This window comes from Lampris incognitus, chromosome 14 (genome assembly GCF_029633865.1).
Source record: "Lampris incognitus isolate fLamInc1 chromosome 14, fLamInc1.hap2, whole genome shotgun sequence".
Lineage (NCBI taxonomy): Eukaryota > Metazoa > Chordata > Actinopteri > Lampriformes > Lampridae > Lampris > Lampris incognitus.
Genome location: NC_079224.1, coordinates 12,277,520 through 12,295,829, shown reverse-complemented (window position 1 = coordinate 12,295,829; position 18,310 = coordinate 12,277,520). Strand labels below are relative to the sequence as shown.

Genomic DNA, 18,310 nt, shown 5'->3' with positions numbered 1-18,310 from the left:
TAGACCTCTGAGTATCTGTTAGAGATTTAAAACACTGCAGTGATGTTGCCTCGGGTTCATTTTCAGGCTCATTATCAAAGTATTTGGTTCCACTGTCATGCCACGTGCCTTGAGCATGGCGAGGGAGATTGGGAGATGACTGAACGTGCACTAAAGCTGCTGTTTTCTGTGTACCTGTAGGAATGAGGCTGATGGCAGTTTTCTATTCAACGACTCAACCTCCCAACATCCAGGATTCCACATATTACATCGGGACACAGAAGTCGGCTCCTATTCTCCAAATGCTGCAGCTCACCACTCGTCCCACCCGTCACCCGCAGGAATAAAAACCTAATGCATTTTGCATGAGAAGGACGCAGTGTTGCATTATCAAAGAATGACAAGATATATACAGTACGTATAAACTGTACGATATATTAAAGGGTTATTATCCATCTGCACGACGAATCCATGTGTGCAGCGAGCAAAACGTTTTTTCTTTCACTGCCTTATGTCTTTGATGCATTTTAATGATTATTGAGAGTAATTACTATAGTGACAATTTATTTATGAAATAAAGCCATCACTCCAGAAAAGAAAAAAAAAACCCTAAAAATGCTGTAGGCTGTATACACTAGAGCACATGCCGTATACCCACGCTGTAGAAGTGCCAACCTCTTTGCCAGCCAGCATCGTCTCACTCACTCCACCGACTCGGTGATAATTTTTTTCATTGTAAGTGGCACCGCAGAAATCGATATCACCCCAACACTGTACATTACCGAGCTTTCCTAGAGAAAACAATAACATATCCCTAGCAGTTGACTTTTCTTGTCTACTTGAATAATTTTTTTGTTTTGTAATTGTCATTTGGGTATTTTATTACTTCTCACCATGTGACTCCACCATTTGCAACACTTCTTGAAACACAGACTGTTTTGGCAAAACTCCAGAGGAGAGAAATCAGCGTTTCAGTGCAAATGAAGTGACTTTTGTATGCCAGTACAAGCCTTGAATGTTTCTGAGGGTGGACAAGTGCATTTTATGGCTGTACGTACGTGTAGTGGCTTCAGGAAGTATTCACCTTGCATCGATTATTGCTCGCTTTGCCTTGTCGCAAAGTGAGCTTAAAATATACATGAATGGGTTTTTTTCTACTCCTACAGAAGTAATTCTCTATAATGGCAAAATGAAATAAAGTATTTGTGTGTCCACAGAATTATATGAAAAATAAAAAAACCTAAAAATTATTCAGCTGGAAAAGTGTTCACCACCCTTTTGATAACAACTTAGATTGGGCCAAAGTATTCAGTTTTCTTGAGCGATCACAAAACACACTGACAAGGTCCACAATGTAAATTTCAGGTCCACCTGTGTTAAGTTTGCATCAGTGGCGGCTGGTGCTAAAAAGATTGGGGGGGGGGGGCGCAATTTACCTTGGCGCAGCACACCTGACAACTGCTTTAATGTCCACACATTCACAGAACTATTAAGAAGGACGATGTAGCCTATAGATTTTATCAGGGTTGGTAGACGGTGGATGATTTAAAATCGAGACGAGGCGTGGTGGTGGGTGTGAACATGATTGACAGCCACGAGAATTGTCCAATCACATTAGATCAAAAAACATTAAAACAATACCAATTCACTGCCAATAAAAGTGGGAGTGTCTGAAAATCTGAAGAAACCCATCAGACAGCAGCCTCAGTTCACCTGCTCACTTGAGGGCTTACATAAGGTATCGTCTGGCCGGCGCCCCTCACCCAGGAAGTATATGTATTCAGACAGAAATCAACCAAATACCATTTGGAACCAATATTTAATGGCTGCTGACAGGCGCTCACAGACTGGAAAACACTTTTACTTCATAGTTATTTGATTTATACAACTAAATTAAATTATATTTAACATGTTTAAGTAGATTTTAATCTCTTGCTATCTGAAGGGGCCGGCACCCCAGCGCCCTGTATTGGCCAGCCACCACTGGTTTCCATGACTGTTCATATAAATATCGCCGAGTCTCCCAACTGACTCAACAACCACCAGTTTTGAGATAAAGTTGGAGCCAAAGATTAGAAATAGATTAGCAAAGCTTTGAACCTTCCTCGGAACATCATGGCAACTGGACAAAAAGGGAAACTGTCACGAGACTTGACCGGCTACGAAGTTCAGAGTTGCAGAGCTGAAATGGGAGCAACTGAGTTGAGGTCAGTCTCTTCGGCACTTCAGCTTCAGCCCATTTGGGAGAGTGGCGAGAAGCCACTTAGAAATACAAACATCAGGTCATGCCTGGAGTGTGCTTGAAGTCAACTGTAAAAATCAGATCTTAGGGAAGAAAAAAAATGTGTGTTGAGCTTTTTGGCCTGAAAGCAAAGCGATAACCAAACAGCCCAACACCCGGTGAACACCGTCCCTCCTGTCAAGCATGGAAGTGACAACACCATGCCATGGGGTTTCTTTTCAGCTGTAGGACGTGGAAAGCTTGTTGCCATCAAAGGCAAGATGAGGGCAAATACAGACAAAACTTGAGGTGAGCTCATTTCAGTCAGTCAGTCTCTTGATCGGTCAGTCGGTCAGTCTCTTGATCTGTGTATAGGGAGAAGATTCATGTTCAACAAGGACACTGACCCAAAGCACACATGTAAAAACACTATCTTCAGCCAAACCCCAGACTTAAATGCTACTAAAAATCTGGCATAACCTTAAAATTGCTGCTCACCTATGTCATCTTTTTAATTATGTAGAGCTGAAACATATTTGTGTTGAGGGGGGGTTAAAAAAAACTAGCGTTTGCAAGGATCATAGACACAACCAAGAAAACTCAGCTGTAATTGCTGCCAAAGGCCTAGCTACAAAGTATTCACTCTGGGGGACTGGATACTGTATGAGAAATGTAAATCTTTAATTTTTGAGAAAAACATTTTTTTGCTTTATAAATGTGTTGAGTTGTTGTGTTGGTAAAGGGTGTAAAAATACTTCAATACATTAAAATTTGGAGGTGTAGCAAGAAAGAAAATATGAAGTATAAGGGGATGAATACTTTCTGAAGTCTTCTATATTTGACATGCCAGATTTGTGTGACTGGCCAGAAACTGCTGCATACTGTCCATTGTTGACGCAAACTCCTGCATACTGTCCACTATAGACGCAAATTGCTGCATACTGTCCAGTATAGATGCAAACTACTGCATACTGTCCTGTATAGATGCAAACTGCTGCATACCGTCCTGTATAGATGCAAACTGCTGCATACTGTCCTGTATAGATGCAAACTACTGCATACTGTCCTGTATAGATGCAAACTGCTGCATACTGTCCTGTATAGATGCAAACTCCTGCATACTGTCCAGTATAGATGCAAACTGCTGCATACTGTCCTGTATAGATGCAAACTGCTGCATACTGTCCTGTATAGATGCAAACTGCTGCATACTGTCCAGTATAGATGCAAACTGCTGCATACTGTCCTGTATAGATGCAAACTCCTGCATACTGTCCTGTATAGATGCAAACTCCTGCATACTGTCCAGTATAGATGCAAACTGCTGCATACTGCCCTGTATAGATGCAAACTGCTGCATACTGTCCTGTATAGATGCAAACTCCTGCATACTGTCCAGTATAGACGCAAACTCCTGCATATTGTCCAGTATAGATGCACAGTGCTGCATATTGTCCAGTATAGATGCAAACTTGTGCATTCTGTCCAGTATGGATGCAGAGGAAGTTCGTCACATGAAATTCCTCCCTCTTAGAATACCTGAACTCTCACCATCGTTCATGTACAACAATGTTCCCTTAGCGGAGAAATAAAAGTGGCAAATGCATTACTTTTATTTTTTGTCATTTTCTCAACAAATAAAGTATTGACTATTGACTATATTATTGAAAGCCATCCTTAGCAAATTTGTTATTGAGTGTTCACATGTTTAAATAACATCTCTCCATAAATATGTCAGGTCAGTTATTCTGGCTGAATGAATAACAATGGGCTGATTGATGATTCAGAGAGCATCTGGTTCATGACACGTAGCAAGATGTGGTTTGTGTTATGAATAGATCATGTGTTATAAATAAAGGTAGGTCTAATTCGCGATAGTAGTACTTCAACAGAAACAGCCCTAAATGTTGGCAAACTACTAAACATTATCTCCAGCGATATGGTATCTAATGTACATTACACTCTGAAGCGTGTACTTGTACACTCCGGTCCTTGTATAACCAAAGTGAGAGCTGTGTCCCCATTCTCAGCACAAAGTCAAACACGTTTTCGGTGGGTGTTGGACTCCGCCAAGGTTGTCCCTTGTCTCCAATTCTGTTTGTGATATTCATAGACAGGATCTCAAGGTGCAGCCAAGGTGAGGAGTGTGTCCGTTTTGGGAACCTCAGAATTGCATCTCTGCTCTTCGCAGATGATGTGGTTTTGTTGGCTTCATCAGAACGCGACCTCCGGCACGCACTGGGGCGATTTGCAGCTGAGTGTGAAATGGCCGGGATGAGAGTCAGCACCTCCAAGTCTGAGGCCATGGTTCTCTACTGGAAAATGGTGGATTGCTCCCTCTGGGTTGGGGACGAGTTGTTGCCTCAAGTGAAGGAGTTCAAGTGTCTCGGGGTCTTGTTCACGAGTGAGGGTAGGATGGAGCGGGAGATTGACAGGCGGATTGGTGCAGCATCAGCACTAATGCGGACGTTGTACCGGACTGTTGTGGTGAAGAGGGAGCTGAGCCAGAAGGCAAAGCTCTCAATTTACCAGTTAATCTTCGTTCCAACCCTAACCTATGGTCATGAGCTTTGGGTAGTGACCGAAAGGGTGAGATCGCGCATACGTAGGGTGTCTGGGCTCAGCCTTAGAGGGTGAGGAGCTCGGACATTCGCAGGGAGCTCGGAGTAGAGCCGCTGCTCCTTCGTGTCGAAAGGAGCCAGTTGAGGTGGTTCGGGCATCTGATTAGGATGCCTCCTTTTACCTGATCGTGTGATAAACCATCAGTAAGTTGATCCAAACTGCATTTTTTCTGAATGATGACCCAGTAAAATATGGCACATCTCACAAAATGCAGCTTGTTAGCCAGGGTAACTGGATTTGGAAACCCCTCAACAAAGAAACGCCAGTCACACAGTTCCACTGCCTCTTGAAGTTCAGCCTCACTGAAAGCTTTTTGAATCTCATAATAGAACAGAAAAGAATAGTCAGACTGATATTGAAAATGAGATAGCACAGCTCAAAATAGAAATCCTGCAAATCAGAACTGGGTCCATCATCTATAATTATGTTACCATCAAAGAAAAATACAGAGTAAAGACCTGACACTTTTAATGACTTTTTTATTACCTTCTCTAGAGATTCCCTGACATCCCTCTCAGGTACGTCCTCGCATGAAACCCGTGTTTGCATTACATCCCGTTATGATGTAATCGACAATGCAGGGGGCCAAAAAACATAGTGTTTGACCCCCCTGAACTAGAATTGTTGACATCATCTGCCCAATGACTCTGAATGTTCCACTTGTAACCAGGGAACCATTCATCCATGGAATGAATCCGTTTACTGTTTCTTTAGACAAATACAGCGCAATCTATAAATCAGGTCACTCATCCAAGCGATACAGTTCATAAAGTGGGTTCTGTGAAAGTGCACAAACCTTGAAATGCTCCACTTTCCTGGAATATAGCCTTGCGCAGCAGCCTGAAAAACTCTCCAAGGACCACCATCATCAACCGCATCCTGCTGTCGCTCATCACAGGCAAACGTTACCTCTATGGTGCCATGCCTTCCGACTTATGAAAATCCTTCTTGCTAGTGGTACCACCACCAATTTACTGTGGGCGGTCAGTGTACCCCTAAATTCCTCTGGAGACAGGTGATCTTCAGACCCTAAAACATCATTATCAAAGCACAGTCAGATAAACACTGCATGTGGCATTTTGAGTTTCCCAATACTGCTTTTACAGTTACACTGTATAAAAGTTAGAATTTGGTCACACGTTCCTTGCACGCAATAAATGAATGAGCCTAAAACCCAGTGACAACACCCTACTTTATTAAGATGCTTTGCCAGGCTGTACCTGCTTCCCTTATCAGTTGTTTGAAATTATCGGGGCCAAACATTACACTTTTCCCCTGATGAATACTTAGTTGTGTTTGGTTTGTTGGGTCACTGTATAGCTTTATGATCAAGTGCTGTCCAATTAGTCGGGAGATATTTTCTAATAACACCTATGTACACATCCTCCGATACCATAATTTAGAACATAATCAATACGTATTGTGTCTATACCAGTGGCAGACATGCATGTCTAAGCAATGACACTACCCCTACCATCCATGTATTTAATTTCTTGTGAAGTGCATGGATGGAAACTAGAGTTGGAAACTCCCCAATATAAGTAAAAAGTGAACATGGTTGTGGTAAACGCCTGCCAGATCACCTGAAAGGAAGGTTCCAAGAGTTTCTTGAGGTCAGCAGTACACTGGCTTGCTACAGTTACTGTTTGTGTGGGATTTGCAACCATTTGCTTTGATATTTGTGGGATACTACAGTACAAACGAACCTTTCAACCCTGGTGGACGATGAACTGGTATCCGAGTTATCGGTATTCAGGCTTCGAAAAATAGCTTCTTGAATTTCCTCCTCCTCTGAGGTAAAAGAACTGAAACATACAAGGAAAAAAGAAAATGATATGCACAGCTTCAACATCATAAATTCAAGCATTTGTAAAGATTTTAATTCTTCAGTGATAAGATTTTAATAAACATTATGGGTATGTTTTAAGCAGCACCAAATACATCACATCCAAAAATCTGAAACATCTACCCTATGTTTCAGATAGGGTAAGATGTCTCCTGCATCATCAGTTCCACTAACAGCATTTACAGAAAAATTCCTATTGTGGCAGAAACCAGGGGCTATGCCTCTCACCCAGCAGGGCTGTGAGCTGGGGGCGTGGTTTACGTTCCCGGGCTCTCTCGTGCAAAGTTGTTCCTGTTTCAGTTTGGTTTTGGAGCTGAGGAATAAAGTTCAAACTTGCCTTCGTCTCCTGTGTTTTTCCTCATTCTGCCACATTGGTGACCCCGAATTGAACATGTTTGGAGCAGAAGAAGAGTGTGAATCCACTTCGGCCACGCCACCCCAACTCTCACAGCCGGCAGTTCTCGCCGCGGCTGTGAAGCTCCCAGAGTTCTGGCAGAGCGACCCGGCTTCGTGGTTCCAGCATGTCGAGGCGCTGTTCCACCTGCGTGGAATCTCCGCGGACGACTCCAGATACTATTTGGTCGTCGCTGCGCTGGACCAGCAGTCCACACGCCGGGCCATGCAGCTGTTGCGCGCCCCTCCGCAAACACGGTAAATACGTCGCCCTCAAACATCTTCTGCTCCGGAGGTACAGCCTATCTGCCGCAGAGAGGGCAGATAGAATCCTTTCCCTATCCGGTTTGGGTGACGGGACGGCTGTGGATCTTCCCGCACGTTTTCTTGCGCCAGCTCCCGTCTCCTGTGCGCGCGGCTTTGGCTAACTCCCCGTGTCTGGCCGCTGGTGACTGCCGAGGTTTGGCTGAGGAGGCCGATCGGGTCCTGCTGGCTACCAGACGGTTCTCTGTGCAGAGTGTGGCATCGGAGCCTCCGCAGCCAGCGTCGCAGGACGCGGACCCGGCAGTGGTGGCTGGAGTGACTGCCCGGAGACGGCGCGGGAGAGGCCTCTGTTTCTTCCACCAGCGGTTCGGCGGCAAGGCGAGGCGCTGCGTCCCTCCGTGCACGGTTGAGGCGCCGGGAAACTCCAGGGCCAGCGCTCAGTGGCAGCTGTGGGCGCTGGCGGACGTAGTGAGCTGCTCTTCATTAAGGACTCAACGTCAGGAAGATGGTTTCTGGTGGACTCAGGCTCGCAAAAGAGCCTACTCCCTCCTGCTAAGACAGACAGGTCAGCCGAAGGCGGCGGCCCACAGTTGAGTGCAGCTAACGGTTCGTCCATTGCGCGGCTATCATCAGGTTCCCGTGCACGCAGAGGACGTGCCCAAGACCGCAGTGATCACCCCGTTTGGGCTTTTTGAGTTCCTGCGCATGCCTTTTGGCTTGAAGGGGGCAGCGCAAACCTTTCAGAGGCTGATGGACTCGGTGTTGCGTGACCTTGCTTTCGTGTTCGTTATCTCGACGACATATTAGTGGCCAGTCCGTCAGCTGAAGAGCACCTGGCGCACCTGAAATCCACATACCACAGCGATATGGATATAAAACCAGATCTTACACTTTGTTTGTGACATTAAACATTGTTTACTTTAGCGAGGCACTGGTGATCCTAGACAGTAAGACAGCACACTCAGAAAATTCCATTTCAAAATTTCACATTATGATCCGCTGAATTTGTAGCTGAACACAATATAGTACTTCGGTCAGGGAAGTTTGTATTTGGCTTAAATATTCCTTGACATGCAAGCATCATTACATTCACTTTGCTGTGCTTTTTGGGTTGTTCCCTGCTGAGGAAGCACAGAAATTAAGTGACCAAATTAAATATTAGGCAGGGAATGAATAATATCCCCCTGCCCATGAGAGATAGAAGAGCAGATCCAGGCAGGTTGAGGCTGGGTTAACGGTGGAAAACAAAACCCAAAAGGAAAACATCATTCTGGCATAGCAGTTCAGCAATAGTGAGAACACCTGATTCGGCATTTAAAGACCGCTAAATCACTCGTTCCTAATCCCTGGTTCCGACTACCTGATTGGTGTAAACGCCACTGACACCACACAGCATGTCAGCAGATTCTGACATGAGTTTCCTACTTGAACTACCTTCATTTATTGATTATTTATGATCTATCTTCCATGTACCAGGGCTCAAATGAACTTAAACATTCCAAGCAAAGTGCAGAACCAGTGTTTACTTTTGTGTTAGAAAACTTTAAATTCTGAACAGGTCATTTTCAAATGGCTGATAAATTATGAGCTCCTTACTTAGATGACTCACAGATTATCACTCAGTGGTCAAACTCAACAGGGTGCTGTTTGGAAGTTAATAGATTAACACCAAGTCAACAAAACCCCACATTGGTGGCCAGTTCAACCATTATCAACATTGATAAGAACTTCCAAAAGTAAGTCTTGTCCTGTCCATACCTCTGAATTCTCCCCTCCTCCTTGTCCTTGGTGGGGCGACTCTTCATCATCTGACACCAAATTCTGCAAAAGAATTTCAAGTCACTGCACAAGACCTGTTCAGGTTGATTTTGCATTTGTAAACTATACAGGTCTCCTTGTTGTTGACCTTGACTGTATTCACTGAGCTGAGTGTTCCGTCCATGTCAAGGCTGGCTCTGCAGTCAGTTTTGTTTTTGCGGACTAGACTGAAAAGTCTCCCTTCGTCCGCTTTGCTGTGAGGAATCACAAGCAACACAGGTGCTAGTTGCGATAGGCAATCAAGTCGGTTAATAGCGGATCCTGGCACCTTTACTTGAGAGAGAAAAGCCCATGCCACATCCATCCGATGGTACACTGCGGTGGTGCTACCATCTTTAGTCTCCAGCTTGATTTCTGCTTTGTTCCGCATGCATGCTGTGGAATTTCCTCTTTTCGCAAACTCTGATAGTCCATAAATTCCTCCCACAGCTTGTCAATGGCGCCGTCATCCCACTGGAGATGCATCTTGAATTTGTGTGCGATGAACTGCACACTCTCAAAACCATGTAAGGCCCGGTGATTAAAGTCAGTGAACTGAGCGTGTGACAACAGCTCATCGCCTAGTGGAGAGTTTGTCTTGAGATATTCCACAGCTGCCACGTAGGAAGAGATCACGCATCATCACGGCACTGTAGAACTTAGGGTTAGGGTTAGGGTTAAACATCTGTGTCACCAACGTCACCATTTTCAATCAGATTTCGCAGCTTGCACTGAGTTGTAAAGCCAGTGAATATGTGCGTGGTTGGCTAGACCTTACTGCAGTCAATGTGCATTACTTTGCTATGTTTCTGCAAGCATCAATAAAGTTCTGCATCAATTTTTTCGAGCATATTTTCCACCTGACTGCATGACATGACTGCAGGAAAAAATAAGTTCAATTCAGTGAGTGACAGCAATACAGCCTGGTAAAAGAGTAGATACACTTCAGACGTGGTTTTGGAAATCGTTACATAGTGTCTTGAATCATGGGCTTTGCACTGGGCCATTCGTCGAGGCAAAGTAACTTTTCAGGGTAGGAAACTGCTTCAGGACCCTTTCAGTCGCAGTTTGCAAACTCAGCCAGCAAGTTGAGACATTTGAGAACGGCTGTGTATTCAACATCACAAAATTCGCAGTAGCTACTAACTCGTTCTTCCTCTTACTTGACTTGTCAAAGTAATAGAACAGATCAACAGCTAAATCTTCAACATCAAACGCTATAGTAACCCCACTACCCCCTTTCTTGGCTGCATTATGAATGATATGACAAGGGCATCCTACTACATAGATGTTACTCCAGGGGATGCCATGTTCTTTCATTGCATTGTTGACTGTGGAGTAAAGTGTCTCAGCATCTCCAGCATTTGTACAGCACATGTTCAAAAACTCGCGCGAGACTCGAGTGTGAGGCTTTATGTCAAAGAGCCGTACAGACCAGAGTCGTTGCTCCCATCCATGCTCACTGAATTAACCTTCTTTCATTGATGCAATAGTAGGTGCAAGGAAATGTGGTGCTAGTGCGTCATTACTTATACAGGATGTCTTTGTCGCAGCGGAGGCATAACCTTTAGCGATTTCACTGTCTGGAAAGGCAGCTCCTTTTTATTATAAATTTATTTCTAGTTTTTCCCCTTATCCCACCCGATTAACCCAATGGCATATGGCCGGAACTCTTGGTGAATAACTCCCCTGGCTCACGTTTCCACAGGAAGGAGATGGTCGTAACACCAGCTTCCTTCAAACTCGTGTCGGCTGCTCTCGCTATTTTACACGCTGAAGCCTCGCATGGATTGCATCACCTTCAGGCCGCGAAGGGAGAATGCTTTCAGTTGCTTGGCTGCAGGCGCCGGAGAACGACGACTCCCCGAACACTACACCCACTATCCCTCGGGTAAGGGTTGGTCTAATGAATGCCTTACCCCGTGGACGCTCTGGCCGTGACCGGTTATGGCGAGTCTGGGATACGAACCTCCCAGCCACATGACGAGCGGGTTGCAAGAACGGCGGTTTAGTCCGCTCGGCCACCAGAGCGGCTGGAAAGGCAGCTCTGACTGAAGGCCCGATGGGGGTTGCTTTGGCGACTGATAAATTGTGTTCCACGAGAAAATTAGAAAATAAAACCTCGGCCTTGGTAATCTTCTCTTGCAATGGTGAAGCGCTTGGTAAAAAGAAGGTTTGCAACGAAGTCATACCCACCATGGCTTGTTTCTTCTCTCGTGCTCCTCGCCATTTATGTGACGTTCAACATCTGTCCGTCCTCGGTGAGCACAGCTTAGAGATCTTTTGCAAATGTCACAGAAAAATTTGTAGACGTCCAGTTTGTCTCGATGTACGCGTCCATATTCAGGAGATGACGTTATCCATTCACTGTTGAATTTGGTTTTATATGAGTGTGCGTACCGCTTAACTTTCGTTTCGACGTTTTTGCTAGCTGTCGCAAACAGCAAGCGGCACAAGCCGTAAACCCGCCGTTGAGGAGCAAGATCAAGGAACGCGTCTGATTGGCTAAAGTCACGCTCAACCAATTAGACGCAGTAATGCTCAACCAATTAGATTTTACCTTGTTCACGTATTGCTAACATTAACAAATCAAACCAGGTAATAAACTAAAGTACAGGCTATTTCGTTAACATGTTTATAGAGCTTTTTCCCTGGCTATGTGTGCGTGAGATTTCGTAACCTATGCGTGAGACCGTGAGCTGTGGTCTCGGTGCGTGAGTGAGACTTGAGAACTATGCTGTAGCACGCACACAAGTTGCTAGACTGTCTCTCCAATTGAATAAAACGAACATGGCTGCCAACATTGCGAACATCGCTGACGTAAGCTGGGCTAATGTTAGGATACGTTTCATAACGCTAGCAAGCACACAAGTTTTAAGACGCTGTTTCTGCTGCCAACATAGCATTTCTCTCAGGCACTTCTGAAGGCACTGTCAAAGGGCCTAATTGACCCAATGAGTCAGAGATGGGCGGGGTTAATTAGCATATAACGTCTATATTTATTTAGAATAACTGATTTAACATTTAATTTAAATATTTCATAAAATCATTCATTCCATCAGATTTATTAAATTAAATGTAATGGAAATAGTTATTCATTTATTTATACAAGCGATAAATATATCTTAAAATAAATAAATAGCTCGTTTACTAGATTAATTTATAAATCAAAGGAAAAACCACTCATTTTAAATATTTGATTTAAATATTAAATCGGTGATCATAGATAAACATATACCACCTAACTAAATATATAACATATCTAAATATAAGACACATAATTAAATATTTGAACAGAAAATATATATTTGGGTCATATCTTAAATCTTTTGTGCTAAAGAAATATTTGCTGAAAAATTATACATTTAAGTTAAATGTTATACCTGGATCAATAAAACAAATATTTAGCTTGCTGTTAAATATTCAGGTCATCTACTTGGTTCAGATAGGCCTGTTCGTTGTTGCTGGGAATCGGGTCGTTTGCAAACTTGATGACGGAGGTGGAACTGTCCGTGGCTTTCCCATAGCAAATTGCTAAAAGTGGCAAACTGTAAAATCAACATTTAGATTTAACTTAAAATAACTAATCTAAAGTCCCAGATTTAAGATTTAATTTACATATTTGTTTTTGAACTAAATATCTATTTTTTTTCCATTTAGGTATAAGATTTAACATAAATATTTAAAATGTAATTAAATATTTATCTAACAGCGTGTCATTTATAATTAAGTATTTAATTTGTAACTAAAAATTATTTTTATAAAACATTTAGATATCATTTAAATATTTAATCTGTGCTAAATATTTATTTCGCAAGACAGATTTAATATTTAAAACAAATATTTAAACGTCTTCTTTCAAGGGTTATATTTATAAATTAAATCTTTCCAAAGAAAGGATTTATTTATACTACCACAGATCTCAATCTGCGAAAAAAAGGCCTGTGAAAATGTCCCTATTCAAGTTTACAAACGGCACCTCATACACGCGGCCATTGAAACTGTAGTTAATGGTCACGCCCATATTTGCATATGACACCGGTCGTTGGTTTCGGTCGTCCTGCCGCTTAGATTGAAGACGTCACTGAGCTGAGTGATGACACGCATCTGTCAATAAACTGAACCGCTGAACCGATTCAACCTTCTTTGGTTTTCTTACCTGGATTATTGAGCATGCATAAAGACACTAATACCCTACAGTATCTATGACACAGCAGCTGGCTCTACAATTCTATATTATTCGTTAATGTTGGCAACCCTTTGGCTCGTTAAAGAAATGTTTTATTTCATGACTACATATTATAATGCTCACGTTGAAATATTCATGTCCGGGGCTCCGCCCGGGACTCGCCGTATACATTCTCTCGGAAACCACATGATTACACGAAGCTGCCCGAACCGACGTATCGACGACTCAATTAAACACCGCCTAACCTCAGTGCTACACGACACCCCGAACCTTAACCGAACCCTCAATCTTAACCCAAAATTTAACCATTATAACTGTAATCGCCGTCTCCGTGTCGCGACAATCGACCGTGGCGGACGCATTTTACACGGCCTATCCGGAGGTGCGACTCGGCAGCTTTCGCCACCCACGTGGTTTCCGAGAAAATGTCCACGCGTGTGTATGCGTGTGTGTGTGTACGTGTGTTAGTGTGTACGTCTGTGTGTGTGTGTGCGTGCGTGTGCGCTCCGGTGCTGTAGGTGGCAGCAATACAATGCAGCGTTTCCTCCGGAGCCCCACAGTCACAACAAGAGGAGGAAGAGGAAAAACGACAGCTTCGGATCGTCGTCGACTTGCCTTGCGTGACAACATAAGGATCGCGTCCAGGCCACGGGTATTGCATTTTTATTCACTACCTAATTGTTTCGGTAGGGTGCAGGAAACTCCGTCGCTGGCGTCGTCCGCTCCGTGCGCTGACGCCGCGCTCGCTCCTCTGGCTTTTTTTTTCTCCCCCCCCAAAGTGCTCAAAGACGCCGATACATGCCAATGGAGGCTTGCTGACCAAAATGGCTGGGCGCAGTGAAATGTGAAATATTCTTGCTAAGGTTATTCTTTCTGCACGCGGCCGCGGCACGCACGCAGACGCGGCGGGTCTCGGGCCGTTCGGCTGTGGCCGCGAACGCTGCGGCGATACCCGCACGTTTGTCTCTTTTTTTTTTTTCGTTCTTTTTCTTTTTTTTCTCCTCCTCCTCCTCCTGCCGCCGCCGCTGCTGCTGCTCCTGCTGCTGCCTCAAACCTGCGAGCGTAGCCGCGCTTTTGACGTTGTCGGGCCCCCTTTTTTCTTTTTTCTTTTCCAAGGGATTTCTGCATGACTGGCTGGCTTACTTTTGTTTACTTTCTCCCTTTTTCGACTATAGCGACATCGATTACCGCTGTAGCAATTAGTTGTTGTTGTTGTTGTTTTTTTTTAAATGTGTCTATTTAATTCTTCCTGGAAGTTGACGGCTGTTGCATATATTCACTGTATAAATTATGCTAATGGGCATGCAAATTGTATTACCCTTTGCAGGTGACGTCCATAACAAATGTTATTCTGCAAGGGGGGGGGATCATTAATAGTCATTTTGTTTTTGTTTTTTTTTCCCCCCCAGGTTGCCCCCATTTCACCTGCAACATGTCCGACTTACTGAGATATATCGACTATGACCACAAAGCCACCTTTTTAAAGATGCTCAACCAACAGAGGATGGAAGGTGAGCATTGTGACGTGGTGGTGGTGGTTGAAAATATCGAGTTTAGGGCTCACCGCTGCGTCTTGGCGGCGTGCAGCAACTATTTCAAAAAGCTCTTCAAGAAACAGAGCGACGAGGACAACTCCATCGTGGAGTTGGACTTCATCCGCTCCGACATCTTCGAAGAAGTGCTCAACTACATGTACACAGCCAGGCTCGCCGTGAGGAAGAAGGACATCAACATGATGATGTCGTCCGGCCAAATCCTGGGCATCAACTTCCTGGACAATTTGTGCACCCAGAAACGTGAGCTGACCAACATGAAGACCCGGGAGAACCAGGCCCCGGGGGACCACGGGATGAGGGCCCAAGACGCCATTCTCAAGGAGCTGGCCATGGAGGAAGTGAGGAAGAACAGTTTCTATGACCAGGGTATGGACGGCATGGGACCGGGGGGTTCCCACGTCTCCCAACCCCACAACTACAGCACCAACATGGGTAAGGATCCCCACAGCCACGGATGGGGCACCTCCTCCTCCAGCGACATGAAGCTGGAGTACCTGCTATATGGCCACCGTGACCACGGCTCCTGCCAGGGACCCGGGACCAAGCCCATGGACCACAATGCCAAAAAGGAGAGGCTCCTCACCGCTAACCGGCCCTACGCCTGCGAGCACTGCCCCAAAGCCTTCACCACCGCCGCCCACCTAAAGGAGCACCTGAAGATCCACTCTGGCTTCAAGCCGCATCGCTGTGTGGTGTGCGGAAAGGCTTTCATCAGAGGCCCCGACCTGAAGAGGCATGAGAGGGTCCACAGCAACGAGAGGCCCTTTGGATGCCAAATTTGTGAAAAGGCATTCAAGCACAAGTCCCACCTGAAAGACCATGAGCGGCAGCACCGGGGCGAGCGGCCTTTCAACTGCGGCTCCTGCGACAAAGCCTTCATCAAAGCGTCGGATCTGAAGCGCCACTGGAACACCATGCACAGCGGCAACCCACGCAGACAGATGTCACTGTCCCCGGCTGCCTCTCAACAGGGCCAAGGAGAGACCACTGACCAGAGAGACTGGAAAATGGAGACCGGCCCACACTCGCATAATTCGGGGGACTGTTGAGCCTGTGAGCGCACTTAAAACCGTTAACACACAACTGACATGTCAAACACACACTGGCACAGCATAACACACACACACACACACACAACACACACACTATGAGATAAACCAATGTACACACAAACATATATATATATATATATATTATATATACATACACACACACACAAACTACGACCCTGTGATAGGCTGTGTGGCCTTGAATCACATGGACAATTATCGGAGTGAGTAAAAAGAGATCATAGCATGTTCATAAGACTGTGGGGCTGTATTATTATTCTAAGAGTTATGTCGAAGCAATGTTCTTTTTTTTCCGCCTGTAAAATCATGTAAATGTTTAGTTCACTCTACTATACGTATATTTTTCACAAAGCATTGTTGCTATGTAGACTGGGGGTCCCTCATAACATTATTCTCTTTTACTTTTATGGGATATGTAACATTTAAATGTTTCGTTTAACCTTTAATGCATTTTGAGAAGATGAGAGATACAACAAAAAAAAAAGAAGATTTTTCTGCATAACATTTGTTGCGTTGAGTATATTCATGTGGATGTTTTTAATGGATGTGTTTAGTTGTATTGATTGGTATTACACTGTAAGAGATCACCATTTTTGCATTTGACACAGATGATACCAAAGTCTTGGGCCTCTAACGGATTGTCTTGAATAGGCTGTCCTGCCCAAGCAACCGGCCAACTAGATTTACTGTTATACAGTATACCTGTCATCCAGCTATCAACAGTTAATGATAGATGTCTGTATATACTGTAGCTTAGTTTGTTGCACAATTAGAATACACAATAATGAAATATGCACATATAACATTGTCCTACTCCTACACTTTGACAATAAACACCATTTGCTGCGTTGCATTGTTTTCCCAAAGTCTGGTTTTGTTCAAGAACTCAGGCTTAGTTGCTCAGTTGGAGGTTTTCGGGTTTGCAGTTATGAGTGCGCCACACCCAAATTAATCTGTGATGTTATTTTTTTTTTTTGGAGGCGGGGGGGGGGGGGCGATTACATCAATCATCAATAAGTTCAGCCGATGATGCAGATAAATCTCGTCCCTTGTACTTGGTGCGTGGAGTTTTTCTGACTTTGGCCCCCCGAGTGTCGAGCGGTCGTAGTGGGGCTGGATAGTTCCACGAGGCCGGGTGTTGGGAGCCGTTATCGTTTCGCCTCTTTACGTTAAGAGACCTTTCCCCCGAAGGTTCACGGCCAGTTGTTTTCATCCCCAGCGATAAAGGACGATAGGCGCGTGAAGTTCCGCTTTTGATGATGACAAGAAATATCAAGTTGCCCGGAGGGGCTGCCTGCATGTGCGGCGATCCGCTGTGCGAGGCCACACTCTCCATTTTGATTCAGAGCTGCGTTCTGCACAGTAGTTTACTGCAATGCCGGATTACCGAAGCAGTTCGGGACGGCTTCACTGGCGTCGGCAACAGCCCGAGAAGCTCCGGTTCGGGCCCCGTTTTGTTCTCTTGAACGTATATCATATGACAGCGCGGCTACCCAGGGGGGGGAAAGATATTATGGTATGTTGAGGACGGTTTTTAAGTGATGACTCTGTAGTTCATGTTAAGTTCAAGCTCTCCTCCGTCCTTAGACAAAGCAGAAATTCAAGCTTCGGTTTGTTTATAGGCCTCGCCTATGCAAACAATCACATCTGGTGCCCAGTCCCCCCCCCCCCCCCACACTCAAAAGTCTGCTGCCCCTCGGGTTCGCCTCGTCTGTTTCAGGTCTATTTCAATGCGGCAGTTTTAGGCTGAAGTGAAAGGTGACGCGGACGCCAGGAGGCTACAGAAAACCTTCGCGCGGGGCGAAACAGGTACACGACTCAAACATGTCCGTGTAGTGATGGAGAGGGACATTTTTCAAGAGCCGGCCCATACTCGATATGCAACACTAGATGGTGCCCTGCTCATAGTAGTTGACCTGTTGCTGGCCAACTTGACCTGGTAATTCAAGGAAGTCCGGGGCCGACTGAGCCGTGAAGAGACGATTTCACAGCGGCGACTGGGCTAGAAAAGGTGGACGCTTGGCCGGAGCGAAGGGAGCCGAGCGTAATCGAAAGCACGCCCGGCCGGCGCCTGTGCTAAATGTATGCGGTATCACACCTTGATGCTTTCCATACATTTACATACATCCAGTTCTGCTGGTAGACGTTTGTGCTGCGGCTCGCGCAGGACTCTGAGGTTTCACAGCTGTGGCTCTGTCTCAACTGACAGTATGCCAGCGATGTACCTATTTATGGCCGCGTGGCCACGGCGTCTAATGGGAACCATCCTCGCCGACGCTCCGGTCCCCGGCTTGTCCGCCTGCGTGTACGCACGCCGAAGTGGGGCTGATCTCTTCATAACTGTTAACAGAGGAAGGGTTTGATCGCCCATAA

General features: G+C 45.1%; 2 protein-coding genes across 4 annotated transcripts in view; both read left to right on the top strand.

The window, feature by feature from the left end:
* The window catches only part of LOC130124278 (band 4.1-like protein 3), a 71,645-nt gene extending 67,789 nt beyond the window's left edge, over positions 1-3,856 (top strand). For all 3 annotated transcript variants that reach the window (XM_056293734.1, XM_056293735.1, XM_056293737.1), the window contains one exon: positions 181-3,856. Coding sequence is in view for 1 of the 3 variants with exons in the window: in XM_056293737.1 (XP_056149712.1) it covers positions 181-186 (6 nt within the window). In the remaining 2 variants the exon portion in view is untranslated. The remainder of the gene's footprint in view (positions 1-180) is intronic.
* A 10,029-nt stretch (positions 3,857-13,885) lies between these two features.
* Positions 13,886-16,782, top strand: LOC130124056 (zinc finger and BTB domain-containing protein 14-like). The gene is made up of 2 exons (XM_056293437.1): positions 13,886-13,963; positions 14,721-16,782. Exon 2 carries the CDS (start codon positions 14,744-14,746, stop codon positions 15,914-15,916), a length of 1,173 nt encoding a protein of 390 aa, XP_056149412.1. The 5' UTR covers positions 13,886-13,963; positions 14,721-14,743; the 3' UTR covers positions 15,917-16,782.
* Positions 16,783-18,310: the final 1,528 nt, after the last annotated feature.

What these genes read in the sequence shown, in the direction of transcription:
- LOC130124056 (XM_056293437.1), top strand. Translation starts at nt 14,744, where the DNA reads ATGTCCGACTTACTGAGATATATCGACTATGACCACAAAGCCACCTTT.